The sequence below is a fragment of the Phacochoerus africanus genome, chromosome 3, assembly GCF_016906955.1.
Source record: "Phacochoerus africanus isolate WHEZ1 chromosome 3, ROS_Pafr_v1, whole genome shotgun sequence".
Classification (NCBI taxonomy): domain Eukaryota; kingdom Metazoa; phylum Chordata; class Mammalia; order Artiodactyla; family Suidae; genus Phacochoerus; species Phacochoerus africanus.
In genome coordinates this window covers 15,371,360-15,390,512 of record NC_062546.1, presented here as the reverse complement: position 1 = coordinate 15,390,512, position 19,153 = coordinate 15,371,360, and the positions used below count along the sequence as shown (strand labels likewise).

At 50.7% G+C, this 19,153-nt stretch overlaps 1 protein-coding gene across 1 annotated transcript; it reads right to left on the bottom strand.

Moving 5' to 3' along the window:
• Positions 1–97: 97 nt before the first annotated feature.
• LOC125122046 (serum basic protease inhibitor-like) lies at positions 98–6,737 on the bottom strand. Its single transcript, XM_047770302.1, has 3 exons — positions 6,560–6,737; positions 1,113–1,302; positions 98–649 (listed from the first exon to the last, which is right to left on the bottom strand). Exons 1-3 carry the CDS (start codon positions 6,651–6,653, stop codon positions 646–648), a joined length of 288 nt encoding a protein of 95 aa, XP_047626258.1. The 5' UTR covers positions 6,654–6,737; the 3' UTR covers positions 98–645.
• Between the last annotated feature and the right edge of the window lie 12,416 nt (positions 6,738–19,153).

The following is a 19,153-nucleotide window of genomic DNA, read 5'->3' as shown; positions in this document are numbered from 1 at the left end:
CATCACTCAACTCCGGTCTCTCCAAAATCACCGCCGTGTCCATGGACCCTAATGGTAAGATTCTTAGTTGCACACAACAGAATCCACTCCAGTTGGCTGATTTGTATATGCTTTTATTTAAATGTAAGGCAGGGGGACTGTGATATCATTGTGGGGGAAAGTGAAAACGCATCTCCTGCCATCAATGCTGAGAACTGGCTGCCAGAAATTCCATCGCTGCTTTAGGCAAGGAGAGCCGTGACCTTTGGGTGAGGAATGAAGGAGAGAGTGCAGTGAGGATGAGGCTGGAACAGGAGTCCTGCCTTCCAGCCACAGACTCCATGGCCGATCGAGTTGTGAGGAGCTGGGCTCCTGCATTCCTTCCTTCATTTCTCTAAGAATCATGGACCGTCTCCTTTGAGCCAGGGACAGTGCTCGGTGCTCGGGGTAAAGGGAAGCCTCGCTCTCATGGTGCTTAGAGCTGCCTGGATGACACGCAGCTCAAACACATAGACCCATGGGCGGAAGGACAGAGGCAGGAGTCTGATGAGGAAGGTGGGGCTGAGAAGGGAGCAGGGGAGGCTGGACTGGTTCAGATGCAACCCCAGCCCAGCCGAGGGTGGGGGTCCTCAATCTTCAGCCTCTCGGGGGACGACATTTCACTGATTACCTGCAAAAACAAAGGAACTTGCTGATCGACACCTCTGAGGCCCCAGACCTGCGCCCTGAACATCCCGACAGGTCCTAGACCTTCCCAGAAGCGGGCAACCACAGTCCCCCCAGGACCAGGATGGCCAACGAAGAGGAGGTGGGTTTTCTGGGCCTTAGGTGGGGGCGCTCAGGAGCACCGCAGGCCTGCTCTGCAGGGTGGCTGACTCAGGGTTCCCATCTGAGCAAGGGGAGCATGGGAGGAGGCTCAGGTCACAAAGATGGGGCTTCTAGGGACGAGCTTCTGCCAAGCTGGCCCGTGGAGGAGGTGCTGAGGCTGTGGTGTCACAGGACACGGAGGCCACGTGTCCTGGGAGGAGGGGGGGAGGGGGAGAGACACTGTGGGGGTGAGGGGTGTGGGGCCCCGAGAGCTCCGCCTCTCTCCCCAGCCCTTCCCCTTCCCCCTGCCCCACCCCAGGTCTTACCAGAAGTCCCGCGAGGAACCGCACGTCCTCATGCAATTACTATAGCTCAGGAAGTTGTTCTGCCGCGCACGGCAGCCTCCGTAGATGAAGGTCTTGCAGACCCCGGACTCGGCATCATAAAAGAATCTGATTTTCCGAGCCTTGCAGGGCCCCGTGTAGGGAGGCTCCAGGCAGAAGGCAGGCCGCTGGGCTGCAGGGGTGGGAGGAATTCTGGGTCATTGTGAAGATGGCCGTGATAGCTTGGTCTGCAAGATCAACGACTTCAACTACCAGGTTTTTTACACTAGACAGTGGGAGGAGTGTGGGGGATGTCAAATTAAAAAGGCTCTTTGAGGAGTTCCTGTCATGGTGCAGCAGAAATGCATTCGACTAGGAGCCGAGGTTGCCGGTTCGATTCCTGGCCTCACTCAGTGGGTTAAGGATCTGGCCTTGCCGTGAGCTGTGGTGTAGGTCACAGAGGTGGCTCAGATCTGGCTTTGTTGTGGCTGTGGTGTAGGCGGGCAGCTGTAGCTCGGAATTGACCCCTAGCCTGGGATCCTCCATATGCCACAGGTGCGGCCCTCAAAAGCAAAAAAGAAAAAAAGGAAAGGCTATTTGACAGCCTGCTTTCTGGGATATTATTATTAATGTTGCTAGGTGTGATCATGACATGGTAATCATGTAAACATTTATATATCCTTCATGAAGGATTTATGAATTAGTTGGTGTGATGCCTTGGATTAGCTTCAAAAAGCTCTGCCAAAAAAATAGGAGAACACAGGTAAAAAAATATTTTCCAGGAGTTCCCACTGTGGCTCAGTAGAAACGAATCTGACTAGTATCCATGAGGATGCAGGTTTGATCCCTGGCCTCCATCAGTGGATTAAGCATCCGGCTTTGCCATGAGTTGTGGTGTAGGTCACAGCTGTGGCTACAATCTGGCGTTGCCTGTGGCTGTGGTGTAGGCCAGTGGCTACAGCTCCAATTAGACCCCTAGCCTGGGAACCTCTATATGCAGTGGTTTCGGCCCTAAAAAGCCAAAAAAAAAAAAAAAAAAAAGAAGGTCCAGCGTTTCTGTGAGCTTCAGCGGAGGTCACAGACACGGCTAGGATCCTGGGTTGCTTTGGCTGTGGCATAGGCTGGCAGCTCCAATTCGACCCCTAGCCTGGGAACTTCCATATGCCTCAGGTGCAGTCCTAAAAATACAGAAAACTAAACCCCCCAGATTTTCCGTATGTCAATAATTATGATGCTGGACAATGGATACAAGGGTTTTCTGCTATCCTCTGCACTTACGTATATGGTAGAAAGTTTCCACTATTAATAAAAAATATGAAGGAATTATGCAGTAGTGAGGAGAGGCATAGAGAAAACACACCAGCGTGTTAACTTTGGTTCCCTCATGGGGACTGAATAAATTGAATATTGGCACAGTATTGCTATTGTGATTTATAATAAGAAATACGTATTTGTTTTTCATTCTATTCCCGACGCAGAGTTCTTAAAAGTTTGTGTATTTCCTAAGTGCTGGGAGAAGCAAGGTGTCTTTTGTTATGTGAATTGGGTGACGCTGGGAAAGCTCCTAGGAACCTCAGAACAGGCGCTGGTTGCCAGGGGAAACCCCTGCCTGACAGGAGACTTGGAACTTTTATCCTCACCCTCCGGTAGGATCTTTTGCCTACACCCCGCCTCCAACTCAGGGAGGGAGAGAAGCTGGACGTTGAACAATAATCAGTGGCTAATGATGGAATGAATCATAAATAGGTAATGAAGCCTCCTAAAACACCTCAACACTCCAGGTCACTCATGTTATTCAAAAGGACTGGGATCGCCCCAGAGAACAACACAGGGACACAGTCCCATCATCGCTCATCTGGACCACGGCGGCGGCCGCACCTTGCTCAGCGGGACTCAGTCTCCGCCCTTCGCCCCCTAGAGGCCACTCTCCACATTGCAGCCCCAGAGAGCCTGTGACAACTTGAGTTCTGGCCCGTTGTTCCCATACCCACACCCTCCGTGACTCCCCATCTCTCTCAGTCAAATTCTCTCTCTCTCTCTCTTTTTTTTTGGCAAGCAAGCAAAGTCTTTATTACAGGAACGCAAACAGCTCCCAGGAAAGCTGGGAGGGGGAGGGGGAATCCCCCCGTCTTTCATCCTGTAGGGGTTTTATCCCTTAAAGATGGGGGTTACCAACGTGGGGTCCAGAAGGATGTGGTTCTCTCTTATTGGCCTTGCCCAGTTACCTATATCAGTCCTTGTCCAATAGGGATCTTAGGATGGAAATGTCCCATAAGTCTCATGGTTTCTTTGCCCTTCTCTTCCTGTAAACTGAGTCACAGGGGTTTAGAGATTAATGCCCATCTGGCTGTACTCACATTCGGATTCTTACAAAGTCCTACTAAGTCCTCTGAATCTGTCCCCATGGCCTCTTCGGTCTCATTACCTTTCACTCCCCTGCCTTCCACCCACTCAGCTCTACCCTGGCCTCTGCTCAAACACACGTTCGTTCTGCGGCCTCTGCTCAAAGGCCCCTTATCACAGAGGGTTTTGATGATCAATCTATGGAAAGAGCAGAGTGTCCTTTAGCCCCACAATTGGCTCCCTTCAAAAAGCTCCTAACTTTATCTATTGTCTGTCTCCCTCCGGAAGGCAAACTATTTTGTCGTATTTTACAGTTATTTCCCCACACCTAGAACATGCTTTGTAGGGAACTTAATAAATATTTGTCAAGGGAATGAATCTCCTATTTCAGGCGCAGGCAAACTGCACAGTCGTTGAATAGAATGGATAGAATCGAATTCCTGTTAGTGAAATGTCTATTTGAACATGGGGCATGTCTGTATAATTATCATTCTATCTCTAACATTCTATAACCTGATAGGAGAAGAAATAATCATCAAACCAGAGACAAAGGAAAGGGCCCTGAGACGTTGCTAATATTGCGCCAACGTGGAAAAAAAGCAGCCTTGGCCCACGAACACACTCACAGAATTGCTGTGTTTCTCACCCTCCCTGGAATTGCTCTGATCAGCTGTCCCACATTTTCCTGATTCATTTTAATTAGAGAGGAATAATCAGTCTTTGCCACCTAAATATTTTTTTCTTGGGTGAAAGGAGGTAGGGAGAGACCTTTTTTCAGCATAACACGTCTCTTTTTTTTGTTTGTTTGTCTTTCTGCCTTTTCTAGGGCCACTCCCACAGCATATGGAGGTTCCCAGGTTAGGGGTCGAATTGGAGCTGTTGCCACTGGCCTACGCCACAGCCACAGCAACGCGGGATCTGAGCTGTGTCTGCAAACTACACCACAGCTCACAGCAACGCCGGGTCCTTAACCCACTGAGGAAGGCCAGGGACCGAACCTGCAACCTCATGGTTCTTAGTCGGATTTGTTAACCACTGCACCATGACGGGAACTCCCACACATCTTGGTGGAAAATGGACAAGATGTGTTGTGACATGCGATTAAAGTCTTTATACTCCTGCTTGATAATCCATTCAAAGAACCTGTGTAACATAAATCCCCTGTTCACGTGAAGACATCGAAGATGACCTGTCCCACGTCACAGAGCACATGAGTGGTGGACTCAGGACAATATACCATCATGTCACAACCAACCCATTTGAGAAACTACCTGATTCTCCCAGGAGCTCTTAAAATGCAAATAACTTGGTGAGGGTTTCTGGATGCGGTGTCCTGCTTCCATTTGTCCCATGTCCCCAAGCCTCACTCGAGCCATTAAATCCCAGGGGAGAGTGAGTCTGGGTTCTTTCCCTGACACCGCATATGTGGTGTCTCTACCAATGCCAAGCAATTCTCCAACACTGACTCGGCATCCCCCAAGTCAGTTGACTTCTGATATGAAATCCGTGGAGTTTGTGCAGATCCCACAGGTTGAGGGTTCAGGACTGCCCTCACTTCAAATGCCCGCCACAAGGTCTGGAGTCACTCAGGCTTGTAGCCAACTGGCTAGAAATCCCCACCACCATGTTTGGTAATTCACCGGAGTTCCTGTTGTGGCTCCATGAGTTAAGAACCCGACATAGTGTCAGGGAGGATGTGGATTTGATCCCTGGCCTCGCTCAGTGGGTTTAGGATCCAGTGTGGCCACAAGCTGCAGCATAGGTTGCAGAGGCAGCTCAGATCCCGCATTGCCAGGGATGTGGCTGTGGCATAGGCGGGTGGCTGTGGCTCTGATGCAACCCAAGCCTGGGAACATCCATACACTGCAGGTGTAGCCTTAAAAAAAAATTTAATAGAAGCAGTGACAGAACTCAGGAAAACCCTTCACTTACTGCTCCCACTTTATTAGAAAGGCTAAAACACACGGAGAGGCAGCTGGAGATGTGTAGGGCCCAGGGGAGTTGAGGGATGTGAGGCCTCGGCGCACATACCCTCGCATCACTTTCATGTGTTCCCCATCCTAAAGTTGTCTGAACCCCGATATTTATGGATATTTACTGAGGCTTCAATAGGTCTGCAAATTGATTGAGTCATTGGCCATTGGTGATGGGTCTCAATCTGAGTTCCCTCCCCTCTGCCCAGAGGAGCTAGGGCTTGAAAGTTTGAATCCTCTAAACAAGTGATGGGAGTTTCTGGACACCGGCCCCATCCTGAAGCGACCCCAGGACCCCTTTCTTGACTCATCTCATTACAGTACAAAAGATAGCACATTCCATGAGTTTCAGGAGGTCTTGGCCGGGAACCAGGGCAGGGATCAAAGACTGATCTTTTCGGAGTTCCCGTTGTGGCTCAGTGGTTAATGAATCCGACTGGGAACCATGAGGGTGTGGGTTCGATCCCTGGCCTTGCTCTGTGGGTTAAGGATCCAGCATTGCTGTGAGCTGTGGTGTAGGTTGCAGACGCGGCTCAGATCCTGCATGGCTGTGGCTCTGGCGTAGGCCGGTGGCTACAGCTCCGATTAGACCCCTAACCTGGGAACCTCCATATGCTGCGGGAGCGGCAAAAAAAATACTGATCTATTCATTAAATGACAGTGAAGTTCAGGGGCAAGGCAGTGACCAGGAATAGAGTCTCAGAGATGGGGTCCCCAAATGGTAAAGTTTGGCAGAATTTTTTTTTTTTTTGCTTTTTTTTAGGACGGCGCCTGCAGCAACGCAGGATCCAAGCTGCGTCTGAGACCTACACCACAGCTCATGGCAACACCAGATCTTTTAACCCACTGAGCAAGGCCAGGGATCGAACCCACAACCTCATGGTTCCTTGTCAGATCTGTTTCCGCTGCACCACAGTGGGAACTCCTTTGGTGGAATAATTTGTCTTAAAGCTGAAAACATAATGATCTCCTTTTGAGAGTCAAGAAATGTCTCCGGAGTTAAAACTGCCCATCTTGCCAGTGGAAATCCAGAGAGGGTCGGCACACCCACCCCACCCCTGCCCCCAGCCCTTTTCATGGCCTCGCCCCCCTTTCCCCACCCAGACTGTACACGGGAGGTGAGCCAAGACTTACCTCGGACCAGGCCACTCTCTTCATACCCTGGGATGCTGGCCACCAGGGCGCCCAGGAGGAGGAGGAGGGCTGCAGAGAGACAGAGCTGGCTCATCTTCAGGGCCTCGCAGGAGGGCTTCTGAGAACGGCTGGGAGACAGAGCTTTTCACAGCCCAGCTGAGGGGTGGGGACAGACTGTGAGGAGGGGAGTGAGGAAGGGGAGGAGCTGGGGTCAGTCCTGGAGGTTGTGCAATCACACACACACACACACACACACACACACCCCACCCCGCCCCAAACCAGCCTTCCTGCTTCTGCCTACTGGGGCCAAACGCTTCTCAAGCTGTACCAGGCTTGTGGGTGTCATGGAAACACAGTTTTTGATCCCACAGGTAGAATTTTGGTCTGATTTGTTCACTCAGAGAGCATCCTAGTACCAGAAGCAGTGCGTGGTCCCTGATAGAGGCTCAGTGAAAATCTGTGGAGCTGGAAGCTCCTGTGGTGGCTCAGCAGTAATGAACCTGACTAGTATCCATGAGGACACAGGTTTGACTCCTGGCTTTACTCAGTGGGTTAAGGATTTGGCGTTTCCGTCAGCTGAGGTGCAGGTTGCAGATGTGGCTCGGATCCCACGTTGCTGTGGCTGTGGCGTAGGCAGCAGCCGTAGCTCCGATTCTATCCCTAGTCTGGGAACATCCATGTGCCATGGGTATGGCCCTAAAAAGAAAAAAAAAATGTGGATGGAAGTAAATCAAAGGACAGATACAGATAGGTGACCAGCAGTGTATCAGCTCAGGGCCTCCATTTTTCTGCAGGTGTCATCACTGGCTGGACACTTACTGGTTACCTGGCACTGGTCCAGGCAGAAGCTGAGCAGGTGGCAGGCAATATCCTCCTGGGGCAACACCCTTGTTTTGGGTAGAAAAAGCGGTAAGGGGCGTGGGCAGAGGGGGCACATGGACCCGAACCCTTCTCCACAGTCTGACCCCCCCCCCCACACTGCCCCTCACCTGGTTTCACAAACAGGAGAGCTGCCTGCCTGAGTGGGTCTCAGGGGACCTTGGAAGAGCACCTGCATCACCCCCTCCCCTGCTCTCCAACCAGTGCTTTGGGATCAGAGGACCTCAATTTGGGCAGCAGCCCTGTCTTTTCCTGACTTGGTGACCAAGGGCCAGACATCTCCCCAGGCTCCAGTGTCCTCAGCTGTCACAGGAGATCCCCGCTGCCCACATCCTGGGTTGTGAAAGCAATGGATACGGTAGGTATATATTACCTCTTATTTACTGCAAAGTCTTTTGTGATCATCATAATGTGTAGTTACAGCAAATAAAACTTAGCACCTTCTATGTACCAGGCTTTATCCTAAGGACTTGGCAAATATTAATTCATCTAATCCTTACAGGAACCCTCAAGCTGGGGGAGAGAAACTGTTACCGTTTCCTCATGTTACAAATGAGGAAAATGAGGCAAGACAAATTTATGTAATTTGTCTTGGGGGTAGAGAGAGGATTTCAGCCCAGGAATCTAGCTTCAGAATCTGTTCACCAGGCACTCTGCTGCTTTGCCAATTGTGAAGGGCACAATTTAAGGCAGAGGCTACACACCCACCATCTCTTCATGCACACCCACAAATTCACTCCCAGTTATAACCATGTAGCACCAAGGTCGCCTATACAGATGCACTCATTCACACTCTCATGCACACAATCAGCGTGCGCGCACACACACACACACAGTTACCACTGCAAAGCTGCGCCGATTACAATACCCTTTATGTAAACCTATTGTCTCCTTTAATGCTCACAGCTCATCTCTTCTCCTCTGTGGGGAGGTTTCTACCCTGTTCCCATCACAGGAGGGAAGGGGGCCCAGAGAGAGGAAAGCATCGCCCAGCACCACACTGCTGATCCGAAGTAAAACAAACACCCGAGCCCAGCCTTCCGATGTCCACACCCACCCACACACCCACACCCACACACCCACACACAGACACCCCATGCTCCACTCCCAGGGTCAAGGAGAAGGGAGCTGGGCTCATTTCCCAGAAGCCCCAGGAGCAAGCCCAGCCCCAGGTCAAACAGGCACAGAACTGGGGGGCACTGCAGAGGACCGGAGGGGCTGCCCGCCTGCACAGACACCCTCTGCCCAGAGAAGGGCAGGGGCTCTCAGTCCCGAGCTGCCCCAGCACAGAAGGGCACTGGCGGCGGGGTTCTCACTAAACAAGCCACTGCGTGTGGAGCGCTGCTCCCTGCGGACATATCTCCACGGAGGGTTCATTTAGCCTCAGGTCAGTCCTGCAACACCTGAGCGTCTCATCCCTTTTTGCCAACGAGAAAGCAGAGGCTCAGAGAGGTCAAGCCACCGGCTCAGGACCCACAGCTAGCAGAGGGCACAACTAGGACTCGCATTCAGGAGGCCATCTGGCCCTGGCCCTCCTCCTCCCTCAGTTTGTCCATCTGAGACCAGGGAACAGCAGGGACTGCCCCTCGCCCGCCCCCGCAACAGCCGAGACCCCTCTTTTCTCCCTCCTCTCTCGTCTGTCTGTCTGCCTCTCGCTTTCTCTCCCAGGGGCCACCTCTCCTTCTGGTCCTCCTGCCTCGGGTCCAGGTTAGAGGCCTCCAGACCCAGAACAGCCCCTGATGGGCCCATCCTCCCTCCCCCCAACCCCCAGGAGTGTCTGAGTCTGTCCTTATCACCTTCCAGCCCCTGGGGGCATCGAGAGGAATCACCAGGCAGGACCATCACAGGGGCGACCTTCTGGGTAAAGGCCAGTGATCCCAACACCTTGGGGCCCAGGTCCTGTCCCTGCTTCCTGTCCTCAGTTTTTCCCCCTGAACCTGAGAAGGTGGGGGTCCACGCTGTCTCCGGCCACTTCCTGCTCTGATGGGAGCCGCATAGCCTGCTGGACAGTGCTGACCTCTAGCCGTTCCTGTACAGGACAGGCGAGCTGCACACACTTTCCCCCTCACTCAGTCCCTAGAGTGGAAGGGAGGCTTTTAAAGACAAATCAGGACCCACTCAGGGAGGAGTCCTGATTGCCTTTTTTTTTTAATTTTCTTTTTACAGTCACCCCCAAGGCATATAGAAATGCCTAGGCTGGAATCAAATAGAAGCTGCAGCTGCCAGCCTATGTCACAGCCACAGCAATGCCAGATCCGAGCTGCATCTGGACCCACACCACAGCTCACGGCAATGCCAGATCCTTAATCCACTGAGCGAGGCCAGGGATTGAACCCTTGTCCTCGTGGATGCTAGTCAGGTTCGCTAAACGCTGAGCCACGCCTACAACAGGAACTCGATGTTGTGTTATCTTTCATAAGCCCCTCTCAGGAAACTCCTCAGTGACCAAGAAGGGTCACAGTCTGTTTCTAAAAAGGTCTCCTTCTTTTTTTGAAGGAAGCTAATGTCCTGTTGCTGCAGAGGTAGGTCTCACCCAGGTCCGATCTCTCGTCTACCCCAGCTTTTCCCTGTCTCTGGTCTCTCAAAGATCTAGGCGGGGATGGAGGCTTCTGCTAATTCTCTTTAGGATCAAATGACCTGTTCCTCAGACATTAAGAACCATGCTCCAGGAGTTCCCATTGTTATGCAGCAGAAACAAATTCAACCAGGAACCATGAGGTTGTGGGTTCGATCCCTGGCCTCGCTCAGTGGGTTAAGGATCCAGCGTTGCCGTGAGCTGTGGTGTAAGTCACAAACACAGCTCAGATCTGGTATTGCTGTGGCTCTGGCGTAGGCATTGCTGTAGCTGTGGTGTAGACCAGCAGCTGTAGCTCCAATTCGACCCCTAGCCTGGGAACCTCCATATGCCATGGGTGTAGCCCTAAAAAGCAAAAAAAAAAAAAAAAAAAAGAACCATGTTCCACTGTTTGACAACAGGATTGATGGCGTCTTGGGAGGGCTGGGACCCAGGTTCAATCCCTGGCCCAGCACAGTGGGTTAAGGATTCGGTGTTGCCAGCTGTGGCTTAGGTTGCCACTGTGACTTGGATCTGACCCCTGGCCAGGAACTCCATATGCCAACACCCCCCCCCCCCGAAAAAAACCAATAAAAAAAACCCCTGCTTTGCGAAGGCACTGCCTGCCCTCTGGTGGCAGCATCAGGAAGTGTGACCTTCCCTGGAAGCTGCAAATACCATCTTCACTGTGATGCTGGAAAAGTGAACTCCCAGCACTTGCTTTTTTTTTTTTTTTTTTTTTTTTTTTCCGTTTTAGGCCTGAACCCGCTGCACATGGAGATTCCCAGGCTAGGGGTCAAATCAGAGCTACAGCTGCCGGCCTACAGCACAGCCACAGCAATACAGGGATCCGAGCCTTGTCTGCAACCTGCTCATGGCAATGCCAGTTCCCCAACCAACAGAGCGAGGCCAGGGATTGAACCTGCATCTTCATGGATACTATTCAGATTTGTTTCAGCTGCACCACAATGGGAACTCCCCTGGTACTTGCTTTTTAAAAGTGTGTGTGTGTGTGTGTGTGTGTGTGTGTGTGTGTGTGTGTGTGTCTGTCTGTCTGTCTGTCTGTCTGTCTGTCTTGGTGATGAAAATGGATTTATAAACCCTTAGTTAATATGAACAATTAATATAAAATCTTTACTCAGCATCTGTAATACACAGGACAGACCAAATCTTTGCCCTCATGGAATTCACTTCTTAGTAGGAAAGCCTGTGATATATATTTTTGTGTGTATGCCTTTTTTTTTTTGCCTTTTCTAGGGCCACTTCCCGTGGCATATGGAGGTTCCCAGGCTAGGGGTCCAATTGGAGCTGTAGCCGCCGGCCTACGCCAGAGCCACAGCAACTCGGGATCTGAGCCACGTCTGCAACCTACACCACAGCTCACGGCAATGCCGGATCCTTAACCCACTGAGCAAGGCCAGGGATTGAAACCGCAACCTCATGGTTCCTGGTCAGATTCATTAACCCCTGAGCCACGATGGGCACTCCAGCCTGTGAGATATTGAATAAGAGATTAATGAGGAATGTAACACACAGGGTAGGAACATGATTCAAAAAATAGACAAATAGGGAGTTCCCGTTGTGGCTCAGTGGTTAACAAATCCAACCAGGAACTGTGAGGTTGTGGGTTCGATCCCTGGCCTTGCTCAGCCGGTTAAGGCTCCGGCGTTGCCGTGAGCTGTGATGTAGGTCGCAGATGTGGCTTGGATCCCGCATTCCTGTGGCTCTGGTGTAGACCGGCGGCTACAGCTCCGATTGGACCCCTAGCCTGGGACCCTCCATATGCCAGGGGAGCAAAGGCAAAAAGACAAAAAAAAAAAAAAAGAAAGAAAGACAAATAGGGAGTTCCCTTTGTGGCTCAGAAGTAACTAACCTGGCTGGTATCCACAAGGATGCGGATTTGATACCTGACTCGCTCAGTGGCTTAAGGATCCGGCATTGCAGTGAACTGTGGTGTAGCTCTCGGATGCTGCTCGGATCCTGTGTTACTGTGGCTGTGGTATAGGCCCGGCAGCTGTAACTCCAATTTGATCCCTAGCCTGGAAACTTCCATATGCTGCAGGTGCAGTACTAAAAAGCAAAAAAAAATTTTTTTAATAAAAAAAAATAAAAAGAAGTAGAAGAAAGAGGAAGAGGCGGTCTTTCCTCCTCCCCATTTCCCTTGAAGTATAAAAACGTAGCCCACCTAATCCTTGGGGCAGAGCCTCCTTGTCTCCCTGCTTGCATCTCTCACAAGTGTCTTATCTTAATAAATTTATTTCTTGCCTATCACTTTTTTCCTTGCTGAATTCCTCTGCACTGAGGCACAAAGAACCTGAACTTCAGTAAGTCCAGACACCAGATGAGTGATCCTAATTTAAAAAACTATGGTTTCTAGTCCCAGTCTGGGTTTTGGCTAGGTTCAAGTCATAAGGTTATCAGTTTCAAAACCACAACACCCTGCTCTTCAAGGCAAGGACAAAATACTTGCAGGCATCATGAACTGGTGGGAAGTGGGCGTGAAAGGGTCTTTGGTTCAGAACCTGAGCTGACTGAGCGAGAAGGTAGATGACATCCTTGGAGCCACTGGGATGAAGCAGGGACCAGGTAGACAGAGCTTAGAGCATCTACGGGAAACTTTTTTACTTTTTCTTCCTTCCTTCCTTCCTTTCTCTCTCCTCTCTTTTCCTTCCTTCTTCTTCCTTCCTTCCTTCCTTCCTCCCTCCCTCCCTCCCTCCCTCCCTCCCTCCCTCCTTTCTTTCTTTCTTTCTTTCTTTCTTTCTTTCTTTCTTTCTTTCTTTCTTTCTTTCCTTCCTTCCTTCCTTCCTTCCTTCCTTCCTTCCTTCCTTCCTTCCTTCCTTCTTTCTTGTTTTTTGGCTGTATCCACAGCACATGGAAGTTCCCGGGCCAGGGATCGAACCTGTACCACAACAGTGACCTGAGCCATAGCAGTGGCAATGCCTGATCCTTAACTCGCTGTGCCACCAGGGAACTCCAATCTATGGGACTTTTTTTTTAAGGGCTGCAAATGCCAGTTCCCAGCCTAGGAGTCGAATCAGAGCTGTAGCTCCCGGCCTATGCCACAGCCACAGCAATGCCAGATCCTTAACGCACTAAGCAAGGCTAAGGATGAAGCCTGTGTCCTCATGGTTTCTAGTCAGGTTCATTTCCACTGAGCCACCACGGGAACTCCCTATAGGACGTTTTTGACAGCAGCTATTGATGGGAAGTTGGAGCTGTCTTGATGCTTTGCCCCCAAATTGCCTCCTGATCTATGTTGACTTTATGAGGCTAGAAGCATTATTTCACATTGCACATGAATACGCTGAAGCTCAGAAAGGTTAAATAACTTGCCCAAGGTCACAGAGCTAGGAAATGGCAGAGCTGGGTTTAACTTCTTCTCCAAGAGTCATATCACCAATAAAGGCCTGACCTGGAATTTGAACTGAAGACTCTCTGACTTCAAAGACTGACCTCTAGCAGGAATTCCCTTTGTGGCGCAGTGGACATGAATCCGACTAGGAACCATGGGGTTGTGGGCTCGATCCCTGGCCTCGCTCAGTGGGTTGGTAATCTGGCGTTGCCGTGAGCTGCAGCGTAGGTCGCAGACACAGCCTGGATCTGGTGTTGCTGTGGCTGTGGTGTAGGCTGGCAGCTGTAGCTCTGATTCGACCCCTAGCCTGGGAACCTCCATATGCCATGGGTCTAGCCCTAAAAAGCAAAAAAAAAAAAAGAAGATTTTTTTTTTCTATAAAGTTGTTTGTATGTATGCCATGAGGATCATACTTGTGAATCAGAGGAGGGCGAGGGCTAAGAAAAGGCCCTTGGACTTTGGAGTGAGGAACTTGGTGGCGACCCTGGTAAAGACAGTCAGACCTCCCTGGTTGTGAGCAACAGAAACTGACTATTGGAAGCAGGGGAGGAATGGGTGAGAATGTGTGAGCATGTCGTGGGCACCCATCTCCTTGCTGATTGTAACATCAGGCCACCTTGAAGAAAGCTCTAGATATTTTCAGGACTTGGGTGATTCGTGGCTCAAGATTACAATTCCAAGGAGAGCATCCGATTGGCCATGCTCGGTCTGGGGGTGGGGCAGGAACTCTGATTGACAAGCCCCTCAACTTCTCCGGTCCTGGGTGAAGGGAGATTCCTTCCTCTAATCGAAGTCGGGCTATTGTTATCAGGAAAAGGACCCATGCATGCTTGGTGACAAAAGACCAAAATAGCTCTGACGTTCAGAGAAAGAGAGGTTTCCATGGAGAGGGGACTGTGCCTGCGACCAAATTCCAAGCGAACAAAGCCCTATTGTATGGTAAACGCCACCCGGTTTGTTCCTGGGTCTTTCTCAAATCTTTCAGGTTTACTTCATTACAGTGGTCTTAGCATGGGCACGTCTGCAGGGCACTCATGTCACCTTCCATTTCAATCTTTCCTTCTTTCCTATCTCCTTTCCTCCTTTTATTCACAATAAATACCATTTCACACTCAAGAAGTCATGTTCAAAGTTTTTGATACATCGTCTATGCTAACCCCAGAGAGCTGTGTGTGTGTGTGTGAGTGTGTGTGAGTATGTAACAGTGAAATAACTGGGACCACATGACTGACTTTGGCAAGGTCTTCATTTTGATTTTCTGCTGTGTTTCCTCCAGCCAATCAAATTTGTTGCCAAAATAACAGCTGCCTCTATACACCGGTGCCCAACAGAAACGCAGAGACAGAGTTGGAGGAAGCAAAAAATAGCTTTGCTCGCCAGACGAAGAGGGGAACACAGCAGGCTATTGCCTCAAGGACTGGCCCCCACCCCGCCTTGGAGGGGGAAGTGAGCCGTCTTAGAGTGTTTGAGGAACAGGGTGTGATCCGCTCAGGCACATTTTCCGACTCTCAGGTGCTGAGGTCATTGGGAGTCAGCGTCATCAACCTTCTGGTTCCAACCGGTCCGGGGTCTACCTACTTGTGGGCCGCATAGAATTGACGTCTTCAACCTGGTGGGGGCTTCAGCACCTGCAAGACAGCTCTGAGGACATGGCTCAGAATATCATCTAGAGTCTTTTTTTTTTTTTTTTTTTTGCTTTCTGCCTTTTCTAGGGCCACTCCTTTGGCATATGGAGATTCCCAGGCTAGGGGTTTAATCGGAGCTGTAGCCACCGTCCTACCCCACAGCCACCGCAACGCGGGATCCGAGCCGCATCTGCAACCTACACCACAGCTCATGGCAACGCTGGATCCTTAACCCACTGAGCAAGGCCAGGCATTGAACCCTCAACCTCGTGGTTCCTAGTCGGATTCGTCAACCACTGCGCCACGACGGGAACTCCTAAAGCATTCATTTCTAAAAGAAGCATAGGAATATAATTTTCTTTGAGGTGTAAGAAGTTGCCTAGTCATTCTGTGTATCCCTTGAGAGGGACCAGGATCCTGCCCCAAGGCTGTTCTATTGTCGCTTAAGGATTCCTCCCTTACTTTGCAGCCCCTTCCTCTCCTGATCGGTAACTGTCTGAACCCAGCCCTTGCAATTCAGGGAAGGTCCTGGAGACCGAATGAAGTCCATTTCCTAAGAACAAGAAATGGGGGACACAAAAAGGTCTTGGTGCCCAGGAGCCCCACAGGGCCCAGGTTGGTGACAGTCCCTGAGCAGCACCCTCCGCCTCACTGGAAATCTGTATCATGCAGAGCCTCAGGTTTCTCCCCAGTCCCACTGAATCAAAACTGGGGGTAGAATTCTCAAAAATCTGTATTTTAACAAGCTCTCTGAGTGATTTGGTGATGGCTCGGGTTGAGAGACCCACTTTCTTTCTTCCTTTTTTTTTTTTTTTTTTTGTCTTTTTAGGGTTGCACCCAAGGCGTTTGGAGGATCACAGCCTAGGTGGAATGTGAGCTGGAGCCACTGGCCTACACCACAGCCACAGCAATTCAGGATCCGAGCCACGTCTGCAAACTACACCACAGTTCGCGGCAGTGCCAGATCCTTAACCCACTGAGTGAGGCCAGGGATCGAACCTGCGTCCTCATGGATACCAGTCAGATTCGTTTCCACTGAGCCATGATGGGAATTCTGAGACCCACTTTTCTAGTTGAACTTTGCTATGGAAGGTTGCATGACTGTGTCTGCCAAATTGCTTACTTTTTCCAACAGATGCTAGAAATATATTTTTGTGTGAAATCCTCGTCTCAACTCTTGGCAACTATATCAAAAAGTTGTTGTGTACCGTGTGAGCTGACAATATTTTAAGCCTGATTTCCAACCTCTCATTTATGATTTTTCCTTTAATCCTTAAAATAAGCTTACAAATAGTCATCATGGTACCACTTTATTTTTTTTATTTTTTGTCTTTTTGCCTTTTCTTGGGCCACTCCCATGGTATATGGAGGTTCCCAGGCTAGGCATCTAATAGGAGCAATAGCCACTGGCCTACACCAGAGCCACAGCAACGCGGGATCCGAGCCAAGTCTGTGACCTACACCACAGCTCACGGCAGTGCTGGATCCTTAACCCACTGAGCAAGGCCAGGGATCGAACCCGCAACCTCATGGTTCCTAGTTGGATTCATTAACCACTGAGCCACGATGGGAACTCCCATGGTACCACTTAAAAAAATTTTTTTTTTTCCTTTTTTAGGGCCACAGCCCCAGCATCTGGAAGTTCCCAGGCTAGGGGTCGAATCAGAAATATGACTGCCCGCCTACACGACAGCCACAGCCGCAGCCACAGCAAACACAGGATCCGAGCTGTGACTTCGACCTACACCACAGCTCACAGCAATGCCAAAGCCTTAACCCACAGAGTGGGCCAGGGATGAAACCCGTGTCCTCCTCATGGGCACTAGTTGGGTTCATTACTGCAGAGCCACAGCCGGAACGCCATGGCACCACTTTTTGTGAGGTTTGCCAAGGGAGGAACGCTCAAGGCCTAGTTGGTAAAGCCAAAGAGGTTGATTAAGGCATGGGGGGTGGGGTGGGCACGGGATGAGCTCCAGAAGGTGCCAGCCCCGACTGTGAGGCGGTGCTAAGCTTATAAAGGATCCGTGGCGGGAATCTGGCTGGAGTTCATGGCGGAAACACGTGGCAGGAACGACGACGAAGAAAGAAGAGGCGAAAGTCAAGGGAGGGGTAGGTGGTCAAGTCCCTCGACAGAGGGCAGTTAATCCTTACAGGTGGTGAAGCCATGCTCCACATTCTGGGACAGGGTGCAGATCTTATGCTGGGCCCTGCCCATGTCCGCAGCAGGGTTTCAAGGTCAACTGTCACATTTGGGGGCTGGGGGAGGGGTCTGTCTCCATCCTCCTGGGAACCTACCACTTTTAAAGAAGAAGACAGTGCAGGTCCAAAAAGTGCAGGTCACATAGACAGGAAGTAGCCAATCCCCGATCGGGACCTGCATGCATTTGGTTTTAAAGCCTCTGTCCTTTTCATGGAAACAACCTAAATGTCCATCGACAGAGGAGCGGATCAAGAAGATGTGGTACATACACTCAATGGAATATTACTCAGCCGTTAAAAGGAAAGAAATAACGGCATTTGCAGCAACATGGATGGACCTAGAAATTATCATGCTAAGTGAAGTCAGTCAGACGGTGAGCCACCAACATCAAATGCTTTCACTGACATGTGGAATCTCAAAAAAGGACACAATGAACTTTTTCGCAGAACAGATACTGACACACAGACTTTGAAAAACTTAGGTTTCCAAATGAGACAGGTTGAGGGGTGGGGGGAGGCACTGAGGGTTTGGGATGGCAATGCCATAAAATTTGGCTGTGATGATTGTTGTACATCTATAAACCATAATAAAATTCATTGAGTAATTAAAAAAATAAAGCCTCTGTAAAAAAAAATAAAGCCTCTGTCCTTTTTTACGCAGAAGCAAAGAAATACATGAATGAACCTAGCACAGAGCCAAGCATCACAAAAATCTAACTGGTGTTTTCTTGCCTAGGGCTATTGACCTATTAAACTTTCTCCTCCAACCTTCCGCCCCACCCTATTCTCTTGAATCAGACTAATCCACATTCCTGTAAAATGAAGTCAGGCTGTGTGGGGGGGCGGGAGGGGTGGCCCAAGGGGGCTGGGGAGGCCTGAGACCTGGCAGTTTCCTTGGCTAGGTGACAGAAGAAAGCTGTGGCAGCCGCGCCTGAGACTGAATGTCCAGTAGCCAGCTCGGTCCACAGGCTAAACCCAGCTTTTCATCAAAGTGTCCTCTGCGTGTCTGGGACTGGGTCCTGGAGCCACCCTGTGCTGAGCCCCTACCTGGCTCCAGCCTCATGGCTGTGCACTGTTCTCTGTGCTCAGAGTCAACAGTCCTGGTCCCTTCCTACGGGGACCGAGCTCCATCCCTAGGCTGGACCTGGGGAGAGGGGGAGGCGTCCTCAGCGTTGTTTGCCAGGATCCACCTGTGGGGACAGTGGTTGGATGTACTTCTCTCCCCAAGTCCTCACCCATCATCACAATGGTCACTGCCCCCGACCCCCCTCCAGCCTCCCGCTGCAATAGATCTCCTGGGACTTAGAGACCTCAGACTGTCAAAGCAGGAAGGATGTCTCAAGGCGCCTCTTGCTATAACTGTGTCTTGGCCTTTACCAGCCTGCAGGTTGCAGCTTGGGCTATACTTCAGTCTCCTTCCTAAGAGTCGGGGACACGATTTTTGGACCACTCGCAGGCCTTTGTAGATGACGACGTGGCCGTACAGAACAAGGATGTGATTCATTCCAGAGGCCTCAGCTGGGACATGGTGGAGCTGAGTCAAAGCCAGACCCTGTCGCCGCGAGGCCAGGGCCGAGGGCTCTTTAATTACTTTCTCTGCACCAGCTGGCTTCCGGCAGTGTGTGTCTCCTAGTTACACCTATGAAATGTTTATGGCGAAAAGGAAAAAAAGCAGGACTTGGGAGAAAGGAGATCTGTGGTCAAAACTTTGTACAGCTTCTCCTGGGACCTTGCTGGAGGAGGGGCTCCCCCTTACACATCCACCCATGGGTCATGCACCGCTGGCGATGACACTAACCCCTGTGCACAGGGGTGCGGGAAGACCCACGACTCCAGGAGACACTGAACACAGAGCCCGCACACAGTCAGCCCTGAGAGGCTAATGGCATGGAGAAGAGAGGCGAGAGAACCACATCAAATGGCTCCAGATGCTTAGCAGGTGTTTCACCTCCTTTGGCCTCAGTTTCTTTCCTCCAGTGGGCTCA